Source organism: Eschrichtius robustus, chromosome 10 (genome assembly GCF_028021215.1).
Source record: "Eschrichtius robustus isolate mEscRob2 chromosome 10, mEscRob2.pri, whole genome shotgun sequence".
NCBI lineage: Eukaryota > Metazoa > Chordata > Mammalia > Artiodactyla > Eschrichtiidae > Eschrichtius > Eschrichtius robustus.
Window position 1 is genome coordinate 103,928,941 of NC_090833.1, and position 12,472 is coordinate 103,941,412.

Genomic DNA, 12,472 nt, shown 5'->3' on the forward strand with positions numbered 1-12,472 from the left:
GCCCAGTTCAGCTCAAGAGTCTCGCACACACACGTGCGCGCGCGCGCACACACACACACAGAAACACACACGCACACACAGAAACACACACGCACACATACACTCACGCGAGCACGCACACTCGCGCGCATCCCCGCACGCAGGCGCGCGTGCGTGCGGCGGGCAGCAAGCTCTGCGCTTTGGTGCGCTCCTTACCCCCTCCCCCTCTCGGGTCTTCGATGGGGAACCGAGGGAGACATGGGGGGAACCATGAGGTGCTTGGGTCCAGCGAGGCTTGGGCGGGCCCAGCCTTCAGTCCCCCGCAGGTCCTTGGCCCGGCCCGGCGGCCCCTGGATCAAGACGATCCCAACTGAACAAAGCGGGCTAGACGCCACCATTCCGCCCCCACGCCTTGGCTAATGGGGGGCAGCAAGGGGAAGGCGCCTCCTGCCCTGGCCCCCGACCGTTGGCCGGTGTGAAAGGGTGGAAACGGGGGACAGCGAAGGGAAACAAGGGGCCTTACGTCCATGGAGAGGCCAGGGCGCGGCCCCTGCGCCTCCGTGGCTAGCTTTCCGGCTGCATTCAGGCCAGCAGCCGGGAGACACTGGAGGGGAAAAGTGTGATCTGGGGGCCCGAGCCTCAGGCGCAGGTGGTGACCACAGGGGCCAGGGACACCGGGGCCGCCGAGGACGCAGAAGGCGCACCCCCCTTCTCCGCCTTCTTCTCCTTTTGCTTGAGGTGGATCTTGGCGTGGCGCTTGCGCTCGTCGCTGCGCGCAAACTTGCGCCCGCAGAACTCGCAGGCAAAGGGCTTCTCGCCCGTATGCGTGCGGATGTGAGTGGTAAGGTGGTCGCTGCGGCTGAAGCTCCGCATGCAGATCCGGCACTGGAAGGGCTTGTGGCCCGTGTGGATGCGCAGATGCCGGGTCAGCTCGTCCGAGCGGCTGAAACGGCGGTCGCAGCCCTCCGCCGGGCACGCGTGGGGCCGCTCGTGGAGCGGGGTCTTGCTGGGTCGGTTGGGGTACTTGCGGGGCCGGATGGGCTTGAGCGTGAGCGGCGGCTGGGGCAGGCTGCCAAAGCCCGGGTGGATCTGCTTGTCTTTGAATGCCTTGATGGTCTCCAGGGGGGTAATAGGGGGCGGGTTGACCCGGATGGGGTCCATGCCCTGGAAGGGCTTGTGCTCCGGAATGGAGCCCATGTCGTTGGGGTGGTGGTATAGGTTGTAGTCAGGAATCATGGGGAAGAGATTGCTGTCCAAGGCTGGTTTGGCCGATTGGTAATCCTGGGGGGAATAGGCGAGCCCGGGGTTGCCCTGGGGGTCGTGGAAAGACACAGGCTCCGAGTAGAGATCACTGCAGTTAGAATAGGGGGGCAGCGCCGGATACATGGCCTCCACTTCCCCCTGCGGCGGCTGCACCATGCTGGCCGTGGAGGTTTGCGTGCTGAGTGCCCCAGAGGCCGGGGGCACCCCCAAGATGCCGGCGCTCATGAGGCTAATGATGTTGTCCTGGCACCAGTTGGAAGGGGAGTCGAAGGCGAACTTTCCCAAGTAGGTCACGGTCTTGTTGCCAGGGGCTGGCTGGAAGGAGCCCGAATAAGAGAGTTCCGGGTTGGGTTTCTCGTTGGTCAGACCGATGTCCATCACATTCTCTGCGGAGAGCGAGGGAGAGAGGGGAGGGGTGAGTGAAGCCGAGTCGGCTCCCAGGCCGGGGCGCCCAGGTCCTTGCCCAGGTGTGGAGGTGCGGCCGGGTGGAGTGCGCAGCGCATGGGGTAGGCTGCGCCAGGCGCAAAGCGGGCGGTGCCGCGCTCCCGGGCGCAACCTGGATACAGCAAAATACTACTGATCGGGGTGTGGAGTGGCTGCTGCACACACACCGCACACGCCATACACACACACTCCCGTACCACACACACACACACACAGGCGCGAGCGCGAGAAGCATTGTTGTTATTCCCGAGGTGGGGCGGGCAGGTAGCTGCAGCTACAGGTAGTTTCAGACCCGGAGCGCGCTGGGCTCTCGCTCTCCAGCGCACACAACTCGGCCTCTTCCCCTAGCGCTGTCCGCGCCGGACCCCGCGCCTCTCCTGCCCCGACGAAGCCCGCGGTGCGCACTGCCCCCCGGGGAGCTGACCCGGAGCGCTCCGACGCTTTGTCCGCGGCGCGTAGAGGGGTGCTGTCCGCAAAGGGAGCTCTCCCGCCGCCTCCCCAGCCCCAGCCTCCTCCGGGCCTGAAGGAGCTTTCGGCTTTTGCTGGAGGGGGAAAGCCCAGCCTCAGCTTAGCGAGAGTGGAGGGCGGCGGAAAACCGGCCGGTGTCTCCATGGCGGGAGTGGCCGCTCTTCCCAAGCTCCTCGGTCCGGGGATCGTCCCCCGTGGCAGCCCCCGCGCGGGTGGGCCCCCACCTTCTCCCCTCCCCGCCGTCCCCACACCCCCACGGCTTTGCTGAACGCCCTGGAAAGGCAGCGTCGCAGTACCTCTCCCACCGCGGGGACTCCACGCCGCACATGGCTCCATCCCGGGTGGGAGGCTGAGGGAGTAAGGGGGGAGAGCGCGGGTGAAAAGGGACGTTGGGCTCCTCCCGGGAAAGGGGGCGACAGCATTACGCCTTGCGCACAGCCCGGCGATCGCGCCCCCTAAGTGGAGAACCCCAGAGCCGCTTGCACCTACCTCCCTTCGGTCGGCGGCTGCCCCCACCCGGGAGAACCGAAGCCTCTACCGTGGCGTCGCCAACCGAGCCTTCCCGATCGGGGAGGGCGGGAGGAGTGGGTGGGAAAAGCAACTCGCCCCCCGGAAAATTCCCAGCGCGCCCCCCATCTCTCCATCCATCCATCCATCTATCCATCCATCCATCCATCCATCCATCCATCCATCCATCCATCCATCCATCCATCGCTAGCTTGTTCCCTCCTCCTCTTCCTCTCTCCCTTTCCTTCCTCGCCGCCTCCCCGCCGCCCTTACCTGTAGCCATCTGATTGTAATGGGCTACCGAGTCGCTGCTGCCAGAAAAGAGGTTGAGCGCGCTGGGGATCTCCTCGGGGTACAGATTGTCAGGCAGTTGGTTTAGCAAACTGCTCATGGTCACCGGCAGCTTCTCGGCGAGTTTGCCGGTCATAGCACTCCCGAGCTGCCGCCGCCGCCGCCGCCGCCACCGCCGCCGCTCGCTCCTAACGCAGCTTCCAGGCAAGCGGCATCGGAGAGGCGATCCGTGGTGCAGGGGAAAAGCATGCGAGAGGGAAAGTTCGGGAGGAGGGGGGAGGGAAGAGGGGAAGGGGTGGGCCTGGGGAGGGGATCTTCTCTTTTTGGGGGGTGGGTGGGAGAGAGGGCAAAGGAGGGTAATCCTCTTGGGTGCCTCAGCTGGTGCCGTAAGAGGCTGGGTCGTGGCGGGGGGGGGGCGTGTGTGGGGTGGGTGGGTGGGTGCTGGGCTGGGGGGGGATCTCGGCCCAAGGGGGTCGCACGCGGCCTCAGTATTGATATCACAAACAGACGCGCGCCCGCGGCCCCCCCGCCCCCCGATCCGCCACCGCCACCGCCGCCACCGTCGCCACTGCCGCCGCCGCCGCCTCTGCCGCTGCTGCTGCCGCTGCTACCACCACCACCAGCCCCGCAGCTTCCTAGCAAGCTCACTGCTGCCCAAAAGCTCCCAGCCAGGGAACTCCACCAGCCTATTTATCTGAGCCCCGGGAAAGCTCCGTGACGTAGCTGCCCATATATGGACAGACAAAGCCCAGCCGAAGGGGCGCGACGTCACAATGGAAGCTCCTCACAATGGAACATTAGAAAGCAGGAAGCGGGCCGCAGCCAACGTGCGGCGCCCGCACCGCTCGCGGATCTTAAAAAAAGAGAGAGAGAAAGAGAGAAATAGAAGAGAAGAAGGAAAGAAAATTCGAGAGGAGAGAGGAAAGAGGGGTGTAACTGAACGCGCGGCGTAAAGGACGCAGCGCGGGGGTGAAAGAGCAATAATCGCCTGTGTGTTTATTTGATGTCTGCACTAGGAGAGCGCGCTTGTAGGACAGGGGGCCGTGGGGTGGGGTCGTTCGCAAGTGGCCTCCAACAGCCCCCCAGCAGGAAGAAAGAGAATTGAAAACACTCGGCGGGGTCCCTTTGCAGCCTGGGAACTTCTGGGGAACCCGGAAGGTGTGCGCTCCGACCCTGCCCCGGCCGCTCTTCTCGCGTCCAGGATCCTGCCTGGGACTGGGACAAAGTCCCTCTGAGGAGGATTCCAGCGGGTCAGGGATCTCTGGTCCAGTATCCCGGGAACTTTTGTGCCGCCCTCCCTCCGATGCGCCGCCCACAGCCCTGCTGCTCCCTGGGCCCCTGACCCTGGGCTGACACCCGGCTGAGCCCAGTGGCTGGGAGATTCGTAGCTGCATAGCGGCTGCGCGGGAGGCGAGAACTCCTCACCTTGGGGGTCGAGGATGTGCAGTTTTGGTGGTGAAGGAGAAGGAATGAAGTTGAGGGGATAGGGAACACGTGCACCAAACCCTCCATAAATTCCTAATGGTTCCGAAGCACCCCTGTGGCCACGGGATGGCAGGAGGGCCCAGCAGGCCCAGGCGCAGTCGCTGTCTATTGCTGCCTGCGAAGGGCCCGCCACTGAGTTGCGGCAGGAGCCTGCCGAACCACAGTCTCTGAGCCACCACGGCGACCTCCCCTGCTCTCTACCCTCCCCCTCGCCTTCCACAGGGCTCTCCCCATTGCTGACTGCCGGCGCCCTGCAGTCAAGGGCTGCCTGTTTGCCGACCCCGAGAGCTGTCACCTCCCAGAGAGACAGCAGATCCCGGGGGCGGCTATGTTCCCCGAGGCCTGTTTTCGGAGCGCGCGCGGCCGGGCCGCGGGAGAGGAGGAGGAGAGGAGGGGGGCGTGGGGGAGCGACCCCGGATCACACCGGCTTAGCGTGGGAGGAGTCCCTCCTCGTTGGCCGTGTGGGCGCGGTGGATCCCGCGTTCCTCGCTTGGGAGTCGGGGTTGGGGGAACGTGCATTTCTCAGGGGGAGTGGGAGTATTGACAAGGAGGAGGAGAGGATCCCCGGGCCTCACTCCGTGGGAGGGCCACGCGGGCCGGGGACGTGTGGGAGGAACTCCCGAGCTGCACATCGTCGTGGGGGTGGATGACAACCTCTCTCTCCTCCCCTCCACTTCACTCGGTGGAGAACTAGGGGTGGGAGGGCCCGGCCTCCCCCGGATCTCCTCTGGTTCTTAGGAAAGGAGGGATTCCCGCCGCCGCGGGCCCCCTCTCCCCCGCCCCTGCTGCCGCTCCCGCCAGGCTACCCACACCTATACCGGGGAGGCTCTGCACCCCTGGGCTCTCCTCCGCCCGCGCGGCGCGGGGAGGGAGCGTTCTGCAGCGGTCCCCGGCTCCGGCCGGAATCAGGGCATGCAGCGCCTCCCGCCCCCGGCTCCCTCCCAAGGGGGGGCGATTGGCCGGCCCGGGGGCGTGGGCGGCAGTGTGAGCCAGGCTGGGCGCGGGAGGGGCCTTGGCGGCTGCAGGGAGGGTCGCGGGGCGGCGGGCCAAGCCGGGAAGAGCCATACAAGGAGCGGATCCGGTGACGCGCCGGCCGCGCCCCTTCTTCTTCTCTATTTGGCTGCTGATTCCGGTCCCCGGATTTGCATATTTTGGCATCCAGTGGAAAAGGAAAGAAGAACGGAACCCGCAGCCTTTAAAGGAACCGCACAGGCTGTAGCGTCACCTAGGGAGGCGGTCTGGGGGGGCGTGAAAAATTAGCCAGCGGCTCCGGCCTCTGGTCATGGAGCTTGGCAGCTGGGGGGAGGCGGGGAGAGGCGGGGAGTTGCGGCCACCAGAGAGCTTCGGCCGCTCCAGTCCCAGTCCTGGCCCCTCCGCGGCGCTTCCTGCTGCGCGTGCACCCGGAGGGTCTCTGCGGGTTCCGGCCCAGGACCAAGAGACGCCGCGAGGTCCGCGGCCTTTAGGCGAGCCGCAGGCCCCAGCAGTGACTGCAGTGCCCATGTTTCCCCGCGCGAGGCACAGCTCAGCCTGCGGGGGTGGCGGGGAGGAAGTGAGAGCCCTCCCGGCCGCCCAGCTCAACTCTGGAGGACCCTACCGTGATGCACCCCCCTCCCCCCTGTTGAGACCTCTCCCTGGAGAGGAGGAGATTGAGGAGCTGCAAGCCCCAGTCCTGTTTGATAGGGGCCTGCATTAGGAAAGGCAGAGGCAGTGGGAGCACTTCGGATCCTCGAAAGCTTCCAGGGCCCCAAAGACCATGGAGGAGTGTAGCCATTCCAGAGATGACCTGCAAACACTTTTAGGAGAGCTGGACCTGTTGCATCCAAGCAGAACAAGTAGCAGGGTTTTGCAGGCCTGCTCCAAGACTTTATGCCTGTTGGTGAGAATGGATAGGAGTCTTTTTGGGCAAGATGTCTGCCCCCTCCTTCCTACCTGTCCATGACGTAGAACGGGAGCCTTCAATTCAAATAAGTATTCATTCAAACTTCAGTGTGATGTTGGGCAAATTTCTGAATCTCTTTCTTGGCCTCAGTTTTCTTGTCTGTAAATTGGGATAATAATAATACCTATCCCTTAGGAAGAATTAAATTTGATAATCCTCGTGGAGTACTTTTGCCAGACCCCTAGCAAGCACTCAGTAAATGGCAATTATTATTGGTAAACTATATTTTCCCCAACCCTACCACGTGACTGAAAAGCCCTTTCCCCTTGTGTGTCTTAGGAGTGAGTATAGTTGATATAGGGAGTTAAAAGGGCCAGGTATGACACTCCATCCCATATCAGTGTGATCATATACAGGAAGTCCTATTTGTGTGCCAGGTACCTGCTGGGCACTACGTCATCGTAGAGATGGTTAAGGAATGGTCCCCGCTGTGCAAGAACAGACGGCCCTCAATAGCTGGTGGTGACAAAAAGTAGGATACCAAGAAGTCATTCAGCTGCTCTTTAACACTCTGGAGCATCCTGCTAGACTTTTTATGGAGGGTGGCTATGGCTCCAAGGTGGGGTGGGGGACTCAGGTGCCCTTCCTCCCCTCCTCTGCCCTGGAAGGAGCCATGCTGGGGAAGGCCTGCCTCTACAAGCATAGGTCCTCACTGTCTGGCTGCTGGTCGGGTTGCAGCCCGCACAGGTGTCCCCTGTCAACCTGGATGATGGTGGCAGATGGAGGCCAGGGTTCCGTGGCGGGAGGGGACAACCCTGGGTGTGGAGTAGGGGTGGGGGGTTTGGAGTGGCCCCTTGTAGACTAACAGCATTCTCCCTTCTGCTGGCCAAGTCTTGAATTCAGCATAGAAAAAAGCTTTTTTCCTTCCCTCCCTCTTTCTTTCCTCTTTCCCTCCTGAACAGGGGCTGAGGGTGAGGTCTCACTTTTATTGGCGGGCTCGGGTGAGATTACCTGAACTGCAGGCCATGGACTTGTTGGGGAGTGAGTAGGCACTGGTTCAGGGCGTCCTTACCCTGGAGATGGTGAAGGGCAGGCCCCGCCCCTCTGCAGCAGAGCCAAGGCTGCCCAGCCCCCGCTGCTTACCTCTGGGGGCAATGCGTGTGTTTGTCTTGGTGAAAGGGTAGAGGAAGGAGGGGACATGCCCTACAAACCCACCACAGAAAAAGACCAGGTTGGTGCTCTGTCTTGCTCCTTAGTCACCTCTGCCCTCTGAACTTGAGCTCCATTTTGCTAAAGATATCCAGTCCTTCTCTGCTGTCTTACAAGAAAGAAGCCCCCAATTAATTCAAACTGGGGTGCTGGCGACTTAATGCATTACCCATCTCAGCGGGTATTTGCCTTTTTAACAGAAAACGCTTAGAAGAGGGTCATATATAACCTAAAGGAAGTAAGCCTACCATTAAGCATGGTGCCTGGAAAATGGTAGGAACTCATATATGCTGAGGTCTAATGGTGGGATGTCAGGCCCAGTGACAAGGAGTAGGAGTTTTGGGGTGCAGAGAGCGTCTGGGGTTCCTCAAGTCACACCAAGCGCCCATGTAGAGGGCCCACCCTGGTGGGATTGCTCCTGAATGACAGCTCCCTCAAGGGCTATCAGTTGCTTTCTATTTTGGGTGTCCCACAGGAGACAGGTTGTTGGTGGAATCTCTCTGGCCAGCCCTCCCTGGCTTTCTAGAGGTCATTGCCATTCCTTCAGTAATGACAGCCAGCTCTGAGGTGAGGTGAGTTTGGCCTAGAAGCTCGCGGAAGGAACTTGACAACCATGACGACTTTGGGGGTGGTGGTCCCAGTTAAGAGCATTGCGTGGGGGCTGCTGGAGGCTTTGGGCTTGCCCACCTTCTGTACCCATAAAAGATTGGGGCCTGTGGAGATACATCATCTTCTTCATTTTTTACAACAATCCTGCGAGGAAGCTTTTAGGGCTGCCCCCCAATAGTTTTTTTTTTTTTTTTTTTTTTAAAATGAAAGATCTAAGGTGTTGGAAAGAGTCTGAGTAGTTAGTTGGAGGACCCTTGGCTAGGAAGTGGCTGAGCTGAGATTTGAACTCAGGGCCTTGTGACTCCAAAGCTGCTGCTCTTAATTCCAACCTTTGTCCCCATTCTGGCTGTTAGGGAAAAGAAAGGAGATGGCAGGTGTGGGTAAGAGGAAGGAGAGGTGTAAAACCTTTGGAGAAGGCAATGGATCTGCTTCCCAGCACCGCTGGGACCCAGCATGCAGGTAGGGGAGGAGCCCCTGCCCAGGGGAGGGTAGGGGGTACAGCTTACAGCTCACAGGGAGGTCAGGGAAGAGCAGAATTTCTGCCAGGGCTCCCGGTAGGTGGAATAGCATCTGTGCCACTCTGAGCAAAGGTCCCACTGCCCTAGGTTGTCACAGAGGTCACAGGCTCCTCGCCAAGCCAATCACACACTTCCATTTGAAACATCTGCTTGTGCCTACATTCAAACGAACTCATTATAATCATGTTGAATCCAGGTGTTTTGGATTACTCTTCAAGCAATTTCGGGGAGAACCTGGTGACCAAAGGGAGAAAGTCTTGTTACAAAGTAACGTTTGCTGGCCGGTGAGGTGGAGACCCCTCCTCAGACACAAGTCCAAGGCAGTGAGTAACTGCCATGGGGGTCCAGAGGTTGAGAGTTCAGGGCTGGGCTGGGCTGGGGCAGGGAGAGAAGGCAGGTCTTAGATAGAAGGCAAGACTTGGAAAAAGTGTGCTGTACAGGTAAATGGGAAGAACAGGCCCTGGCCTGGGAATCAGGACTTCTGGGTTCCACCATTAATTATCTGTGTAACTTTGGGCCACCCTCTGGTTCCTGGGCTTCTGGTGGGGCTGGGCTGGATAACCTACCACTAAATTCCTCCCAGCTCCTTTGATCCATGAGTTTTGGATTCTATTGCGGAAAGGGTTGGGAGGAGACGTGTTAGTGTTCCCAGTCAAGTTTGGGCTTCTGGGACCCTTGAGGAGGAGGAGGGATGGGTCAGGGCATGAGGGCTTGTAATGGGAACTTTGCTGTCTTAGTTCAGCGGTGCCCGGAGGGTAAGTGGAGTCATGTGCTTGGGGGGCCTGTCATTGCCCCTGGGGCCCACTGTGGGACAGCCCCCTTCTCAGCTGGGAGGGATGGTGTCTCTGCAGAGAAGACTCTTGGGGGACAAGGCTTTTTGGAAAGAGGAACTTTGTCATCTGAAGTGAATCAGAAAAGGTGTGAGTGTGGGGGGCCGTTGGGGAGGCAGTCAGGGGGAGCAAAGAGGGAGTGAGAGAGAGAAAAGGAGGGAGAGAGAGGTGAGAGCAGAGAGGAGAGCGGATTTCCCCCCGCTGCTCCCCGCATAGCCAGCCTCCTGCTGGCCACAGGCTTCACCCATGGGACAGGTCGAGGATCCAAGAGGCTGGCAGGTTCCTCTCCTCCCTGCCCTGGAAGGAAAACCTTTGGGGAGTCAGAGAGAGCTGTGGTCTCTAGATCCTTGTGTCTCTTAGCTCCCAGTCTCAGGACCCTCCTCAGCCTAAAACAAGTGGGCCCTTTGCCTCATCCACCAAGGTGAGGAGTTGGGGGCCGACCTTTGGCTTCTTCTTTGCTGTTCTATGCAGTCAAAAAACCTGGGATGTGGGGAAAAGCAGTTAATGACTCTTTTGGGCCCAGAATTCGAGGTCCTCAGTTGTGTTAACATCCTCTTTCACCAGATGGCCTAGGCAGAGCTTCCTGACTTTTGTTATGCCATAGCTCTGCTAGAAAATGAGGCTCTTTACAACCACTGGAGTAAAGAACTAACAAACACTGCCCTTGGCCCATCCCATCACTCTGAGGGCTGAACAATACTGGCCAGCTGGAACCCAATGGAAGTCTGCCCATCAGCCTGATTGATGGCATGAGCTTTTCTGCCAGGGCTCAGGGCAGATGGGCAAAGGAGAAGGGACATGATAGATTTCTCTCTCTCCCCCCTTCTTTCTCTTTTTGCAGAATTATTTGGGCCATTCAGAATTATTTGGCCCCAGATCGCCAAGAAAGTTACTGGATGACAAGAGATGGTATCCGAGCTCCCTGGGGACAGGGACTGAGTCTTATTCCTCTGTCTCCCCAGCACTCCCCCTGCCTGTCCCCAGCAGGTGCTCCATAAGAGGCTGTTGACCCAAGTGTCCACATGGGTAACTCTGAAACATGGTCAGTTTGAGGAGTGCAGGATAGACTGCGACCTTCCCACTTTGTCCTTGCACTTCTACCACCCAGCACCCACTATACAGGATGGGGGGCCCCTTGTCCACCAAAATTCATTCCTCACTGGGGCGGAGGGGGAGGCTCCTGGGTCTGGGACTTAGCTCTCCCGTTTCAATGAGACAAACATCCAGGGCGCACTTCCCGTGCAGGGAATCAGACTTGAGGCTGGGATCCTGCGGTCTGTCAGGGAGCAGGTGATTTAAAGGGAAGTGAGGAATGAGGCTGAGGTAGAAGCCATCACACACAAGACATGATCAGTTCTGAAAGGAAGTGCAGGCAGGAAGTTCAGAGGGGGAAGGACTTGCAAGAGGACATATTCAGGGACAGGGGAAAGCCTGATTGGGAGGGGTGGTGTTGATCAGGGCCTTGAGGATGGGCTAAGACCCATAAGTGAGGAGGGGAGGTATGAGGAGGGGAGGGAAGGGGGAGACAAGGGCAGGGGGTATTCAGTGTAAGGAGCTGTGCTTCCCGCCCTCATTTTCATGTTAACTTATTTATTTATTTACTTTCATCTCTGAAACTACCTAGAGCCCATTAGAACTGTCCTTCCAGGACTTCTCTGGCCTGATTATGGTTTGCTTGTGGATGAGTGAGGAATCCTAGAGGGAGAGAAGGGAGATAGCACTGAGGCTGGATCTGCGAGATGCCAGCAGACATTTGGGCGTCTACTAGAATGTAGGCTCCAGGAAGGCAAAGGCCTGGGTCTGGACCTGCCCTGCTGTATCCCCAGCTAGAACCTGGCTTATGGAGGGGATGGCGGGTGCTCCATCAGTATTTGTGGGAGAATGACTGTGCCAGACGCTCTACCAGGTCCGGTTTGGGATGCAGGAGCAGGAAAGGGGGCTAACTCCAGGTGTGAACTCCAGGAGAAAGCAGGACTCGGGGAGTCCAAGGCAACATGGACCCCAAACTGGGGGTGGGGTAGGATTCATCAGACATAAACTTAAGTGGTAATAGCCCCGTTAATTGAGTGGTAATGATCCTTGGCATTATTCATCTTCAAAGCCAGGAACAAGCTGTAATTAATACTCCTGCCACCCGGGGGCAGGGTGGAGGTGGTGTGGAGAATCCTGAGCTGTTGCTGCTCAGTCGGGGAAACTGAGGCACTGGCGGAGGAAGAGCCGTTAGGAGAGTGGATGCAAAGGCCAGCAGAGCCCGGCATCTGCAGGGGTGCCGTGAGCACTCCAGAGCGCAGCCCCCTCCCAAAGCCAGGCAGCTGGGGAGCCGAGGTCGTGAGTGGGGAGGGGGCGCCGGAGACCCGCACCGCAGCAGAGAAAGAAGTCTCAGCCGCGGGCCTGGCGAGCGTGGCAGTGGGCGATCGGCTTTGCCCGTGGCTTGGCCGACGGAGAGCCGGCCGGGGCCTCCGCTCCCCGTGCTCCGGGGGCGGCGCTGGAGGGGCGCGCGGAGCAGGGGAGGGGACTCGCTAGTCCTTCGTGTCCAGTGGCCAGGCCGCGCGCGGCACACTCAGCCTGAGTCACCGTCGCCTCCGAAATGCCTCTCGGTTTCCTCATCGCCCGGAGGGAGTTTTTCATTAAGGTGATTACCCTGCCGTCATTAAGAGTCCGTAAATATCACCCAGGGACCGAGGGCGCGCGGCCGCCTCTAACTGCAGCCCGGGTCCGCAGGCCCCGGCCGCCGGTGGCGCCGCTCCGCCTCCCCAGCCACCAGTTCGAACCACCTGCGCGGCCCCAACACCATCCTGCATCTAGCGTGACTTTTTCTCTGGAACACGATGTCCCTGAGGGCATTCTTCCTTCAGTTCAGTCACCACCCTACCAGAAAAGGCTTTCCTCTGATACCCCTGGTCCAGGTGATGCACCAAACACCACTCCTAGTTTGCCGTGGTCCTACCTACCTTTTTACATTTATCTGTGTAATCCTTTGATGGATGCCT

The 12,472-nt window shown here is 59.7% G+C and overlaps 1 protein-coding gene across 1 annotated transcript; it reads right to left on the reverse strand.

Annotated features, from left to right (window-relative positions):
* Window positions 1-230: 230 nt before the first annotated feature.
* Window positions 231-3,142, reverse strand: EGR3 (early growth response 3). The gene is made up of 2 exons (XM_068552908.1): window positions 2,935-3,142; window positions 231-1,628 (listed from the first exon to the last, which is right to left on the reverse strand). The coding sequence occupies exons 1-2, from the start codon at window positions 3,086-3,088 to the stop codon at window positions 619-621; spliced, it is 1,164 nt and encodes a 387-aa protein (XP_068409009.1). The 5' UTR covers window positions 3,089-3,142; the 3' UTR covers window positions 231-618.
* Between the last annotated feature and the right edge of the window lie 9,330 nt (window positions 3,143-12,472).

What these genes read in the sequence shown, in the direction of transcription:
- EGR3 (XM_068552908.1), bottom strand. Translation starts at nt 3,088, where the DNA reads ATGACCGGCAAACTCGCCGAGAAGCTGCCGGTGACCATGAGCAGTTTG. An exon ending in TTACAATCAGATGGCTACAG is followed by an intron (nt 1,629 to 2,934) that starts GTAAGGGCGGCG and finishes CGCTCTCCGCAG; the next exon opens with AGAATGTGATGGACATCGGT.